We start from the raw sequence: 15,149 nt of genomic DNA, 5'->3' as shown, positions 1-15,149 counted from the left end.
ATGTGTATATGTGTGTGAATATGTATAGATGTATTTGTATATATGCTTGTGTGTATATGTGTATATGTGTATGTATATATGTGTGTATGTATATGTATGTGTGTATGTATATGTATATGTATATATGTGTATATATGTATATATGTGTATGTATATGTATGTGTGTATGTATGTATATATGTGTGTATGTATGTATATATGTGTGTGTATATGTGTGTGTGCCTGTGAATGAAGGTACCTACAGAGGCCAGAAGAGGGTGCTGGAGTTCCCAGAGCTGGAGTTTCAGGTCCTCTGAAAGAGCAAGTTCTCTTGCTCAGTGGATGAGTCGCGTCTCCAGCCCCTCTATACAGTTTGCTTACGGTTTATTCTAGGTATATAGTTACTTTGCACATACTCAACTTGTGTCTACAGGATCTTTGAAAGATGTATTTCCTTTTCTCTGGACAGGACCAGGAGACAAAATGACATCCCAGGTGCACACGTCAAGGAGTTCTGGAGGTAAAAAGCACCCAGCCGATGTATTCTTGCTATGTGCTGGTCTGTTTGGGGACCGTGGTGGCTTTAGGGGGAAAGGTGCACACAAGCATAAAGGACAGAGTGCATCAGCTCGCAACTGTCCGCGGGACTGCTTCAGCTTCTCACAGCTAAGACGTTAACCCAGTTACTGTCGTGATGAAGGACAGGAGGAGCTGAGCTCGGTGGGAATCTGCCAGCTTTCCTCCTCCATTTTCTCCCCTCATCCTCCTGCTTCATGGCAAGACGGGGAATCGCTTGATTTTAAGCTCCCAATCTGACAAAGCTTAACACCTAACGTGGGTCATGGGCGCTAAGTGGGTCATGGGCGCTGAGTGGGTCATGGGCGCTAAGTGGGTCATGGGCGCTCTCTCTGCGTGCTCTTCATTGGAATTAATTGTGTGCAGTGCAGTGGTGGCGCACGCCTTTAATCCCAGCACTTGGGAAGCAGAGGCATGGGGATTTCTGAGTTCAAGGCTAGCCTGGTTTACAGAAATGAGTTCTAGGACAGCCAGGGCTACACAGCGAAACCGTGTCTCAAAAAACCAAACCCAAACAAAAACAAAATAGAAAACAAAACAAAAAAATAGAATTAGCAAGTTTGACTGCAAGTGGCAGATACAGAAAACAGTCAGCTTCAGTGTGATATAGGTTGATTCTCTTAGAGCCAGAGAACTGGGAGAAGGAAAGGAGAGAGGGGGGCAGGGAGGGGAAGAGTGTGGGTGCTTCTGGGAGATGTCCAATAAGCAATCCCTTTTGAAATCCCATTGGCTTCCCCTTCAAAGTAGTCACAGAGCCCAGCCACTTCCCCAAGCTCTGCTCCCATTGTCTGGGCCACTCTGGTTTCGACGCTAGGTCTCCCACTTCTGCTTGCTTCTTACTCACCTACAAAGAAGTCCACTAGCGATCCGTCTTACTGGGAGTCAAGCCATGCGAGCCACTGCTCCTGCCTCGCTACTGCCCCCCACCCCAGGCCCCATGCCGCCTCTCTCTCTTTCCTGCCTCAGGGCCTTTGCACTTACTGTCACAGTCAGAACTGCTCTTCCACAGATCTGTCACTTCGTCGATGGATCTGTCCCTCCACTCAAGTGGGCTCACCCCGACCTCGCCACTGTATTATGAAAATGTTCACTTGCTGTGTTTACTTTTATTATCTGTCACCAGTCCTCCACCTCTGTCCCTTGAGCTCAGTGTAAGGGCAGAGTCTCTGTTTTGTTTATTAATGCATATTGCCTGGTATATAGCTGAGGCCCTCCCTGGGTATTTATTGAATGAGTAAATAAGAACTAGGCAAATAGAAAGGGGTAAAGCTAAGAAAGGAATGAGTCTGTGTGTCACAGGTAGAGTAAGAGTCCCCAAATATATGTACATTATATTCCTTGAAACCTGCAAATATGTTACTTGACGCAAAATAGACTTTTCAAGTGTGATTAAGTTAAAGAGTTTGACATGGGAGGAATACTCTGGATTATCTGATGGGCCTGGGATAACCTAAAAGTCTGCACAAGATGGAGGCAGGTGTGTCTTAGACAGGGAAGCCAGTGTGCCCTTGGAAACAGTGAACGGATTTATTCTGAATATGGATGAAGAGGCTGCAATCCAAGGGCACATAGGCATGCTCTAATAGCAGAGGATGGATGCAGTTTCTACCTAGTGCCACGTAGAAACACCCTTCTTTTGGCCATTGTCCAAAGACTCATTTTCAGGCTCCTGGTCCCTAGAACTTCAAGCCAGGTGGGGCTTGTGGCGCTGTCACAACTTCCACAGGACACTAACGGGATCGCACTGAAAGGTTGCTTATCAGCCACGATGTGAATCTTCAGAGCCCAGAGGGAAATATGGCTGAGCTTGGAGCAACCTTGGTTCAGCCAAGGACTCGTGCCAAACTGGCAAACTGTAGATCTCAGCCCCAAGGTTCGCCTTGCCCTATAGCCTGCAGAAGGATCAGGCAGGAAGTTCAGGGTAGATTCTCGTATACACTGTGAGTATAAGGTGTTATTCAGAGGTACAATGTTAGTATTACCCCCTAAGGATCAGTCTACCCAGAACCTGAAAATAGGAACATATTTTCAAAAAGGGTCTTCATAGAACTAATTAAAGGATCACGGATGTATGATCCATCTTGAATACAACTAGTGGCCATTTGTGGGCTGTGCTCCTTTGATCCCTGCAGAGGCAGGCAAATCTCTGAGTTCAAGGCTAGGCTGGTCTTCATGGTGAGTTCCAGGATATCCAAGGGTTACATAGTAAGACCCTGTCCTCTGAATCAAAACAACACCCCCAGTAAATGCAACTAGTGCTTAAATGCATTGAATGCAACTAGTGCTTAAATGCATTGAATGCAACTAGTGCTTAAATGCATTGAATGCAACTAGTGCTTAAATGCATTGAATGCAATTAGTACTTAAATGCATTGAATGCAACTAGTGTTTAAATGCATTAAATGCAACTAGTGCTTAAATGCACTAAATGCAACTAGTTACAGGAGACTAAAGGAGGAGAGAGGGCATCCCTCTGAGGGTACATCCCTCGGAGACTGTCAGTGGCCTTGTTATCTGGGATAACATTCTCATTTCATGGTAAGGGAGGTAGGATGGATTCAGGCAAAGTCTTAAATCTAGAAAACAGAACCAGTAGTGAAGCTATGTTCTGTGACAAAAGGGCTCATGGGATTATAGAGATAACCCATAAGCTGGAGACTCAGGAAAGCTGGTGCTAGAGTCCAGCCCGGGGCAAAGGCCTGAGCTCAGGGGAGCGGACAGGATCAGCCCCAGTCTGTTGAGCATGGGTAACTATCTGAGAGGAAATGACCCAGCTTACAGCAAGGCACGCATATGGGGGGGGGGGAGGGGGAGGGAGAGGGAGGGGAGATGGAGACAGACAGACAGACAGACAGACAGTGGGGTGCATACTTCTACCCCTCAGCCTATTGTCCTACACAGGCCCTCTGTGGGTTGGTTGATGCCCATGCATATTGGGAGGGGCAGTCTTCTTTACCAGCTCAACCAATTCGAATGCTGAAATCACTTAGAAACCCCCTCACAAACAAGTCCAAAATAACGTCTAATTTTGGCAAACCATAGCCCCAGTCAAGTTCTGACATGAAATTAACCACCACAGCTGCACTCTCTGCTGAGCCCTAACCTGTCGGCCATGTTTCCCCACATCCTTGCTCTCCCCAGGGCCCAGCCTCTGCCATCTAGCTGTCTCTCCTCCATGCATCATGAGCTGCCTGTCCTCCATGCATCATGAGCTGTCTGTCCTCCATGCATCATGAGCTGTCTCTCCTGCATGCATCATGAGCTGTCTCTCCTGCATGCATCATGAGCTGTCTCTCCTGCATGCATCATGAGCCGTCTGTCCTCCATGCATCATGAGCTGTCTGTCCTCCATGCATCATGAGCCGTCTGTCCTCCATGCATCATGAGCTGTCTGTCCTCCATGCATCATGAGCCGTCTGTCCTCCATGCATCATGAGCCGTCTGTCCTCCATGCATCATGAGCCGTCTGTCCTCCATGCATCATGAGCTGTCTCTCCTCCATGCATCATGAGCTGTCTCTCCTCCATGTATCATCACCTGCTTTCATGACATCTTTACACCCCACAGGGCCAACCAAGAATCACCCACAGTCTCCCTGCTTCTCCCCAGACATGGCCCTCCCTGGCTGACACCCCCTTTCCTGGACCAGGCGCATCATATACTCAGCCTTCAATGCATCCACTTACCTATTGCGTGTGGCACTCTATGCTCAACTGTCTAAGGAGCTGGCAGGTGTGTTCTAAAGTGGCCTCACCACATCAGACCTCTGCTACTGATCGCTGGGGCCAGGGTCCTCTCCACATCTCTATATCTCCAAGTGTGACTCCGCAATAACACAGACTCCTTAGCTCTGGTTCATGACTCCTGAGATGCTGAACCCTGAAGTTGTGCCGTAGAGAGTGGGTAGAGAAGACGTGGCTCTTACCCAGGAGATCCAGGAGCTGTATTGCCAGGTTCAACTGGAGGGCAAGTTCCATCTGAAACCCACCTTCTCAGAGAGCCCTGCACCCCACTTCTCTACTCCAGCTGGTGGGGGCTTTATAGTTCTGACCAATAAAGGAACTAAATCACTCCCTCCCTCCCTCCTTGCCTGCCTCCCCTCCTTGCCTCCCTCCCTCCTTGCCTCCCTTCCTCCCTCTCTCCTCCCTTCCTTCCTTTCTTCGTTCCTTCTTTTCTTTTAGATGAAGGAAAAGATGCTGGACTCAAAAAAGAAAGACCCTACAAGATCTTTTTCAAAGATCTCTTCCTTTTCAAAGAAAATGAAATCGCTGCAAGGAAAAAGGTAAGGTTTTCTTAAGATCAGAATCCCCAAAGAGGTTAGACCCGAGTACTTTTAGACACAGATCTCACTAGTTAAGACAAGGTGACAGATACTGACACACCTTGTTCTGGGTTTGGCATCATTCTGGGAAGACAGTACACAGGAACCTTCAGAGACTGCCACCTAGTGGGAGAAGGCCGCTACGCCATCACCAACTAGCTCCACAGATAGTATGTTGTACCTCACCGGCTGAGCCCAAAATATAAATACATCTTATCATGGGTAGGGCAGAGATCTGCTCTGCGGCTGAGAAGAAAGAGTGGGAAGGGGAGTTGAGGAATTCACTGTGGTGACAGGAGTTGAGTCCTTAAGAATAACTCAAAGTGTGTCAAAGTCGTTACAGATAAACGAGTTTGGCGAGAGAGGAGAAGAATGAAGGGCAGTGGTGGCACGGAGAGGCAAGGGGATTATTTTTAGAGTAATTTGAAATTAAAAAAAAATAGCACTAGGCCTGAAATTCAGTTTTTCATCCCAAAGGTAATGGATTAAAGGACTTTTCTGGCTCTTGGTAGGATGAATAAAATAGCTAGAAACGTGAAGTGCTTTCATCCGGGGGTGGCTCTTCTCTGGGCACTGCATGCCTTGCTGAGCCTCACACTTGACGTTACACTGAGAGAAGTTGAAAGCGTCCCAAAGGGTGGGTTTTCGCTGCTTTCTATGGAAGTCTGCCTTCCCGTAAGTTTTCAGCTCCAGTGAGCTAAAAACCGTTGAAATTTCCATATTTTCTCTGCATTTAATCTGGAGAGACATTTTCCCGTCTCCATCTCTGAGACAGTTGATATAAGGCCCACCTTTGAAACATAATCCTTGTCTCCAAAGAAGAAAGAAAAGGATGCTGGGCACATTTCTTCCCGGGTGAGCTCGGAGCTGCTTAAGGCCAAAGGTCTTTGCTATTTACAAGTGAGCATCGTTATAACGATCTAATTTTGGTGCATTGAAATTCTTTTTACGCTTTTGCACCATGGGCAGGAAAGAATGAAGAACCACAACATGAAAATCTACCAAAAGACTACGTTTTCATCCCGAATGAAGAGTCGTTCACACCTTGGCCAGCTAGCTTTTTTCGCTGACGCAGGTGGCAGCTCCTATGAACGTCTGGGGCTAGACCCCACTCTTATTCTCAGACTGACAGAAGGTAAGGGTGATGGTTTGAAAAGATTTAGCCTCTATAGACTCGGGTGTTGGAATGCTTGGTTCATAGGTAGGTAGTGTTACTATTAGGAGGTGTGGCCTCACTAGAGGAGGTGTGGCCTCACTAGAGGAGGTGTGGCCTTACTAGAGGAGGTGTGGCCTTACTAGAGGAGGTGTGGCCTTACTGGAGGAGGTGGGGCCTTACTGGAGGAGGTGGGGCCTTGCTAGAGGAGGTGTGGCCTTACTAGAGAAGGTGCGGTCTTATTAGAGGAAGTTTGTCACTGTGGGGGTGAGCTTTGTCCTCTTAAATGTTTAAACTATGCCCACTGTGAAACAAATCCAGCCTCCTCCTGGCTTCCTGCTAATCAAGGCATAGAACTCTCTGCTCCTCCAGCACCATATCTGCCTGCGCGCTGCCACGCTTCCTGCCTTAATGATAATGGACTGAACCTCTGAAACTATAAGCTGGGCCCAATTCAGTGTTAGAATTTATAGGAGTTGCCTCCCTCTTCTTAGTCATAAGATGTTGTTTTGGATATTTGCTATTCACTGTAGGTTTGGGAGATTTTTCTGGTGCTGAGAGAGACAAAATCAATGCTGCTCTACTGTTGTGGGAGATAAGTCTACCAGAGACCACAACACGAACTACTTGGGTTTTGGTTTTGGTTTTTTTGAAGGTTTATTTATTTATTTAATGTATACACATTACAGATGGTTGTGAGCCACCATGTGGTTGCTGGGATTTGAACTCAGGACCTCTAGAAGAGCAATCAGAGCTCTTAACCACTGAGCCATCTCTCCAGCCCCATGAACTACTTGTTTGATTGTTTATTTTGTTTTTCTGTGTATCCCTGTCTACAATTGTTACAGACCAGGATAGCCTGGAATTCAGAGATCTACCTGCCTCTGCCTCTGTTGAGATTTAAGGCATGTGTCACCACTGCCAGGCCAACACAGACGTTCTTAAAGTCAAAAGGAAAGTCTTTATTGCTGGACAATGGCTACATGCAAAACTTACCCAAATCATGCGGCCCCCCAAGTCTCACAGCCATTTGTTTTTTATGTAAAAAACAAAACAACACACACACACACACACACACACAATCTTGATTGGTATACTTCAGTTAGCAAGATGCAAAACTACAGAAGCCCGAAAAATGAAGAAGAAGAAGAAGGAGGAGGAGGAGGAGGAGGAGGGGGGGGGAGGAGGAGGAGGAGGAGGAGAAAGAAGAAGAAGAAGAGGAAGAAGAAGAAGAAGAAGAAGAAGAAGAAGAAGAAGAAGAAGAAGAAGAAGAAGGGTTAGAGTTAGTATATTTAAGGACTTTTTGTTTGTGGGCTTTTCTAGAACTATGGACTAGGTCTTTTTTTCCCCATTTTGGTAGGGTTTGGGGCCTGTGTGCTTGTTTTTAAGGTCAAAGCGATAGCTCTAACATGGTGTCGTTCATGTTGAGTCCTGGGGCCTGCTACAATATGGCAGCTAAGATCTTTGCCATAGGATTGAGAAGAGTAAGGAGGTAGCTTAAGAAGACACGTTCCCAAGAAGATCCTTACTTCTTCTCCTGCCTTTGAGAAGGAAGGAAGTCAATGCCAAATAAAAGTGGCGACGCTGTCAAAGCCGAGTTATATGACAGTGGTAGCCCTAGCTAGCTGGACTCTTTGATGTATGGAAGTATAGACACTTCCCAGGGTTGGAGGAGCTTCGATGGTTCAAAATCGGACTCAGACATACAGCATCAGGAAGCTGATGGGGTGAATAAGTTTGTCTACCAATGCAAAAAAAAAAACGTGCCTGGTTTAGTGACCTGGTCATCAGAAATGTCATAAGCATTTCCTGGGCATCACAGGTCAAGGCGCACCTGCACATGAAAGTGCTTTGCAGCTAACTAAGGCCAGAATGGCTCCTGAGAAAAGGGACTTTGAGTTCACCAGCTCCCAAAGAGAAAGCAAGCTGGAGACATGGCTTAGTCAAGAGCCCTTTGCTACTCTTGCAGAGGACTGGGGTTTGGTTCCCAGCGTCCTCACAGTGACTCACCGCCAGTTGTAACTCCAGTCTGAAGGGAGGTAGTGCCTTCTGCTGGCTGCCTCTGGCACCAGGCACACAGGTAGTGCATGTACAAATATTCAAAAGCATAAAAATAAATGAATCAATCTTAAGAAAAAGACGGGCTGACTATATAGCTCAGCAAGCAACGGCAATGACTGCTCTTCCAGAACCTTCCGCGTCTGTTCCATGCACCCACGTGGAGGCTCACAACCACCTGTAACTCCTAAAGGATCAGGCTCCCTCTTCTGTCTCCTTCTGGAACAAGGCTCATATGTGGTACTCAGACATACACGCAGGGGAAAACCATGTCATACATAAAAAAAATGAATCTTTCTAAAAACCCTTGGGCTTATTTGTTTTATTGTTTTGTGCATATGAGTGTTTTGCCCCCAAGTGTGTACATGTGTGAGATCCCCTGGGAACTGAGGTTAAGAGTTTTGAGCTGCCAGGTGGGTATTGGGAATTGAACGCGGATCGCCTGAAAAAGGAACAAGTGCTCTTAATCGCTGAACCAACTTTCCAGACCCCGAAAACATCTTTAAAAGGAAGAAGCAAACAGCATTAATGGCTTTAGACCGTCTTCTAGCTGTATACGTGACTGAACAGCAGCAAACGGCAGGCAAGACTTGGGTCCAGCTACAGCACCTGCTCTAGGAGACCCCTGGGTTCCATCTTATGCCTCCACGTTGAGTTCTGGGCCAGCGAGAACATGTAAAGCCACAAGTGGCATGTCTACAGTTCCTTGAAAAAGAGATGACAACCCTTGCCACCCCGGCAGCCCTTGGATAACTAGAAATCACACCTCTGCAGGTGACAGCCCTCCTCTACGTCATTGCTGAGGAGTGAGATAGTTCCGGCCTCTTAAGACTGAACACCATGGCACAGGCTCCTCCAGAGGAAAAGAGTACAACTTTTATGCGTTATCTGAAGCTCTGTCAACAATGTGGCAGGTTGCACAGACACGCGATATGGAATTTTCACTTAAAGGAATCTCCCTCTGATTGCAACTCAAATCAGGAACTGATCTGAGTAAATCTCTTTTCCTCAATCTTACAGTCTAATTTTTAAATACATTTTATATATTTATATTTATATATTTTATAATATATTTATATAAATTACATGATATATTACATATACTAATAGATATATAACACACACACACATACACACACATACGTGTGTGTGTGTGTGTATGTGTGTGTGTGTGTGTGTGTGTAAAATAAGCCAGTGGTCCCACTTGGGGAGTCTCGGTTCTTGTATTTTTGTTTTTTACTAGTGGTGAATGGCTAAGTCACCATCAAAGGAAATTTATAGATACCTAAACGCCAGCGGCAGATTGGTTTCTTAGACCTACTCATTCCCTACACGGCGACAGTGAGATTTTGGCTTTGCTTTTAGAGGACACACCTCTAAATCAGATATGGAGGGTCACTCCTGCAGTGCCAGAACTTAGGAAGCAGAGGCAGGAGAATCAGAGCTCAAGGGCATCCTCTGCTCTAGAACAGCTTTGAGGTCAGCAGCGGTTACAGGAGAGTCTATCAAAAAAGGGGGCGGGGCAACAGTGCTAGCACCGCCCACACCTTTAATCCCAGCACTCAGGAGGCAGAGGCAGGAAGATCCTTGAGTTTGAGGTCAGTTTGGTTTACAGAGCCCAGGACAGCCAGGGCTATGCAGAAAAACCCTGCCTGGAAAAACAAAAACAAAATTAAAGAAACAGAAACAAATATAAACACATTAAGAACTCTGAATACGCTGTGTTGCCGGCTCTATCAGCCCAGATATATCTCACTGTGCTTCAAAACACCAGTGCATGATGGGATGGAGGCGTTTGGGAAGACAAACTCAGGCCGGACAGAAGATGGTGTTAAGGAATTGTTGGTTTGTTGGGGGTGAGGATGGTGCCAACGTTATTGTTTAAACTTTCTGATAAAGTTACACATTAATGCTCAGAGGTCAGCTAGTCCAAGATGTTTTATTGCTTTTTCAGAATATTCTAGTTGGGGGAAAGTTAAGGAGAGGTATCAACAGGCAAGATCTAAAGTACATCAACATGTTCGGGATGCACTGTCATAAACTTCAGGATGCACTGTCATGAATGTTAGTGGTTTCCAGTTTGTGCAGTGTTTAAAGTATTAAAAATATAGCTGTTTCTAAGCGATAATCACTCGGGTGTGTTATATTTGATCTGTAATACAATGCGGTTAGATGTCTTTACCTCCTCTTCGCAGAAGAAAATGGTTCCGAGATGGAGTCATCTCACATCTCTAAGCAAATGCAGAATTCAAGTCAAAGCCTGCCTGACCCCGAGGTTCCCTCGCAATGAACATTTTGTTAATGATTATAACAATTACTGTGGCTTTCATGATTGGTGGTAAAATGAAATGACTCATCCCAAGCGTCTTTGCTTGTAGCAGCTAGCAGTGATTGAGAAACTACTGTGTGTTTTATGTTCTACGGCCTCATTTCCTTCTCCCGGCACCATTGTGAAACAGAGGGATGTTCCTAAGTAGGCTACCTTATGCTTTCATAATAAGCCACATTGTGATGGCAGTGGCTTCCGATCCCAGGGGTTTAAATCAGGTTTGTTGCCTTCCGCTCTGGGCCTCTGCTAAAGGAGCAATCCCTGTCCAGAACATCACAGGGGTTACAGCTAAGGGCTCTTGAAGTTTCTTGGCAGTCACATAGCTCCACATCTGTCCTATGACCAGCGTGTGGACAGCCATGAGCTATGGGTGAGAGAACAGTCTTCACACAGATGGGGAAACTGAGGCACGGAGAGAGCGAGGGTCTCTCTCCCAGCTGGTCTGAGGCAGAAACCCCGTGCATCTACGGGGAGACATGAGCCTCCCGGCGCAGCACAGGCCCTCTGCTTGTTTGGGAAGTAGTATTTCCATTTACGTGGGTAGCGAGAGACTGTACTCTATACCGCACTCTGTCGGTTTCACGCAGAATGAAGAGCGGTTTTTCAAAATGAAGAAAATGTAAATGTTTCTTGGAATCCCCAGTCAGTTTCCTGCAGGGTAAAACTGGTTTACTCCTTTCCAAACTAGTTACTTTACTGGAGGGCACAGCTCTTTTGCTAAGTCTGGATCCACAGTGTACGTGATATCGCTTACTCTTTGAAAGCTAGCAAACTAAACGTACGTCTGTTTCAATGTTTTCTTCAGGTGCGGACAGAAAGAGGACCGTCCATGAGTTTATTAATGACCAAAGAGACAGATTTCTACTTGAGGTATTAAAAGCAATTTATTTCTCCTATTAGCCAAAAGAATTCTTGCATAGTTTTGCCAGGTACTTGCCTCGGCGTTAGATTTTTCCACTAAAGCCCCCAAGTCTATTGCCTGAACAGAGTGTCTCATTCCTGTGTATTCACTTGAACAATATTTATTGAGTACTTATTTTTTTCCTTTTGTATTGAAAAAGGAAGTAAAAACATTTTATGATAAAATTGACGATTTTCATGGAAAATATATCTGACAAAATTGAAAAAATACAAAGAAAAACATGTTAAAATTGACGATATTCATGGAAAATTAAAGAGTAAAATGGTAGACATAAGAACATTGCTAAATTAATTGAAAAAGGAAGTAGAAACATTTTATGAAGGAATGGAAGATTTACGTGGAAAATATTTCTGATAAAATTGTAGAAAAATGTAGAATAACATGTTAAAATTGAAAATTATCATGGAAAATTGCACAGATAAAATGGTAAGCATAAAAGTATTTCTAAGTTGATTGAAAATAGAATTATAAACATTTTCTGATGAGATTGAAGAATTATATGAAAATATTTCTGATAACATTAAAGGAATGTATAGAAAAACATGTTAAAAATGAAGATTATCATGGAAAATTATTCAGATAAAACGGTAGGCATAAAAATATTTCTAAGTTGATTGAAAGTGGAATTTCTGATAAAATTGAAGATTTACATGGAAAATATCTCTGATAAAATTAAAGAAATATGTAGAAAAACGTTAAAATTGACTATTTCATGGAAAATTATACAGATAAAATGGTAGGCATAAAATATTTCTAAGTTGATAGTGGAATTAAAAACATTTTCTGATAAAATTAAAGATCTACATGGAAAATATTTCTGATAAAATTCAAGAAATATATAGAAAAACACGTTAAAATAGACTATTTCATGAAAAATTATACAGATAAAATGGTAGGCATAAAAACATCAAATTAATTGGAAGAGGAATTACAAACATTTTCTGATAAAATTGAAGATTTACATGAAAAATACTTCTATTAGTCTGTGCCTTTTTATTGGGGAATTGAGTCCATTGATGTTAAGAGATATTAAGCAATAGTGATTGTTGCTTCCTGTTATTTTTGGTGTTAATTTTTATGTTTGTGTGGCTTTCTTCTTTTGGGTTTGTTGGAAGAAGATTACTTTCTTGCTTTTTCTAGGATGTAGTTTCCCTCCTCATGTTGGTGTTTTCTATCTATTATCCTTCGTCGAGCTGGATTTGTGGAAAGATATTGTATACATTTGGTTTTATCATGGAATATCTTGGTTTCTCCATCTACAGTGACTGGGAGTTTTGCTGGGTGTATTAGTCTGGTCTGGCATTTGTGTTCTCTTAGGGTATGTATGAGATCTGCCTAGGATCTTCTAGTTGTCATGGCCTCTGGTGAGAAGTCTGGTGTAATTATGATAAGTCTGCCTTTATAAGTTACTTCACATTTTTTCCTTACTGCTTTTAATATTCTTTGTTTAGTGCATCTGGCGTTTTGATTATTATGTGATGGGAGGACTTTCTGGTCTGGTCCAGTCTGTTTGGAGTTCTGTAGGCTTCTTGTATGTTCATGGGCATCTTTTTTCTTTAGGTTAGGTAAGTTTTCTTGTATAATTTTGTTGAAGATATTTACTGGCCCTTTAAGTTGAAAATCTTTACTCTCTTCTCCACCCCCCCCCCCCCCCCATAAAGGGTTTCTCTGTGTAGCCCTGGCTGTCCTGGAACTCGCTCTGTAGACCAGGCTGGCCTCGAACTCAGAAATCCGCCTGCCTCTGCCTCCCAAGTGCTGGGATTACAGGCTTGCACCACCACTGCCTGGCTTCATTAAGTTTATTCTTGTATTCTGTTGTTGATGCTTGCATTTATGACTCCTGATTCTTTCCAAGGTTTTCTATCTCTAGACTTGTCTCCCTTTGTGATTTCTTCATTGTTTCTACTTCCATTTTTTAGATCCTGGATGGTTTTGTTCAGTTCCTTCACGTGGTTGTGCTTTACTGTAATTCTTTAAGGGATTTTTGTGTTTCATTTTTAAGGGCTTCTACCTGTTGACCCATGTTCTCTTGTATTTCTTTAGGGGATTTTTGTGTTTCCTCTTTAAGGGTTTTTACCTGTTGACCCATGTTCTCCTGTATTTATTTAAGAGAGTTATTTATGTCCTTCTTGAAGTCCTCTATCAGCATCATGAGATACAATTTTAAATCCAACTCTTGCTTTTTCAGTGTGTTGGGGTATCTCTGTGGTGGGAGAACTGGATTCTGATGTTGCCAACTAGACTTGGTTTCTGTTGGTATGGTTCTTGTGCTTGCCTTTCACCATCTGGTTATCTCTGGTGTTAGTTTGTCTTGCTGTCTCTGGCTGGAGCTTGTCCCTCCGGTGAGCCTGTAAGCCTGTGTCCATACTCCTGGGAGACCAATGGTCTTCTGGCAGGGTTTATGCACAGAAGGCTGTGGAGCTGCCTGCCTCCCTGGTGCAAATGGCCACCAGAAGACAGCTCCACTGACTGTGTGTCCTGTGTGCTCCTAGCTATTCCCCTTATTGAGTAGTTATTATGTGCCAAGTCAGTACAAAATTCCCTCCCTTTGGAGAACTTACATTCACATAATCTATACCAGTAGTCTGGGAAGTGGTTTGGTTTTTATAGAGGATGACATCCATTGGGCCCAAAGATCCCTATTTTTCCCAAGCATGTCTGCAATAGCCTCAATAGCCCTTGATAAGCCTAACTTAATTTAGATTTTTGCTAATATTCTGGTTGACTGTGGTGGGAGTCAGAACATTCTAGAATCTTCCCACTCCCTCTATAACCACTCAGACCAAAGAGACAAGGAAAGGAAACACTAAAATCAGCCCAAAGCATCTACGAGGCGGAGTTTAGAAGCACTCCAGAGCAGAGCTTCTAGGGCTCCCTTTCCATGGAGTCAGACTGTGACACCATTCCTGTGTCACGATGAACACACAGTACAGCCAACCAGGGGAGATCTTAACACATCTCATAAGATAATAGAAGATTTGTCTTGTCTTCAGGCCATATGACAATATGTTACTTATCCTTGTGTGCATATTAATCTACTATGGATAGAGTAGAGACACTGTGCGTGCAACCCTGGGAGAGCAGTTGCCAAGAGAATCAATTGGCTGCTGTTTATACCTCTGTTGTCAAGTCCTAATCACTTAAAGACAGTCTGTTTCTGTTGGGTTCTCGAATGCCAGCAAGTCAATGAAAATGTATTCGCTCTTTCCTCATCTTATAGCACACATTTTGGAATACAGGCCAAAGTTAATGTTTGCCCTCGAGGTCAGCTCCATCCAACAAGAAAGAACTCAGATCAACCCCACCATACAGTTGTAAATAGATCCTCGTGCCTTTGCCTGCTAATATTATTAGATCCTGGGTGTGATTTTGGCCTTTACTGCGGAACCTTGCTGATGTAACTAATGTCTTGGCTAGGAGAAGGTAGTTCTTGGCAGATTCTGTGGGATTTGAATGCATTTGAAGGAAATGTCATTCTCCCCTCTGGTATTTTTCCAGTCCCCCCCAAGCAGGTTGATATCATGTCCCAAATGATATAATTAAGTCAATTTATCACTAAAAACCAGAAAAATTGACCTTGCCCAAAACAGTGCCTGGCTCTGGCCTTGCCTTCTAGAAGGCGACCTATGTCTCAGTTCATAAGGATGTCTTCAAGGTGAGGCTGACCGTGCCTGCCAGTCTCAGTATGGCCATGTCAGAAAAATCACTAGTGTGGCAGTTTGGGGGGTACGGGGGTCATACTGAGAGCTTCAGGGACTGAAGAGGTGTCAACTAATCGTGTCTACAAAATGAAGCTTCATTGGTAATTCTG

General features: G+C 44.0%; 1 protein-coding gene across 1 annotated transcript in view; it reads left to right on the top strand.

Moving 5' to 3' along the window:
- Positions 1-462: 462 nt before the first annotated feature.
- Positions 463-15,149, top strand: part of Ccdc38 (coiled-coil domain containing 38) — a 41,666-nt gene continuing 26,979 nt past the window's right edge. Inside the window, exons 1-4 of the mRNA XM_052165508.1 lie at positions 463-499; positions 4,737-4,837; positions 5,846-6,011; positions 11,222-11,286. Of these exons, the coding sequence (XP_052021468.1) occupies positions 463-499; positions 4,737-4,837; positions 5,846-6,011; positions 11,222-11,286 (369 nt within the window). The remainder of the gene's footprint in view (positions 500-4,736; positions 4,838-5,845; positions 6,012-11,221; positions 11,287-15,149) is intronic.

Source organism: Apodemus sylvaticus, chromosome 20 (genome assembly GCF_947179515.1).
Source record: "Apodemus sylvaticus chromosome 20, mApoSyl1.1, whole genome shotgun sequence".
Classification (NCBI taxonomy): domain Eukaryota; kingdom Metazoa; phylum Chordata; class Mammalia; order Rodentia; family Muridae; genus Apodemus; species Apodemus sylvaticus.
Note: the sequence above shows the minus strand (reverse complement) of the source record. Positions and strands in the feature narration are given on the sequence as shown.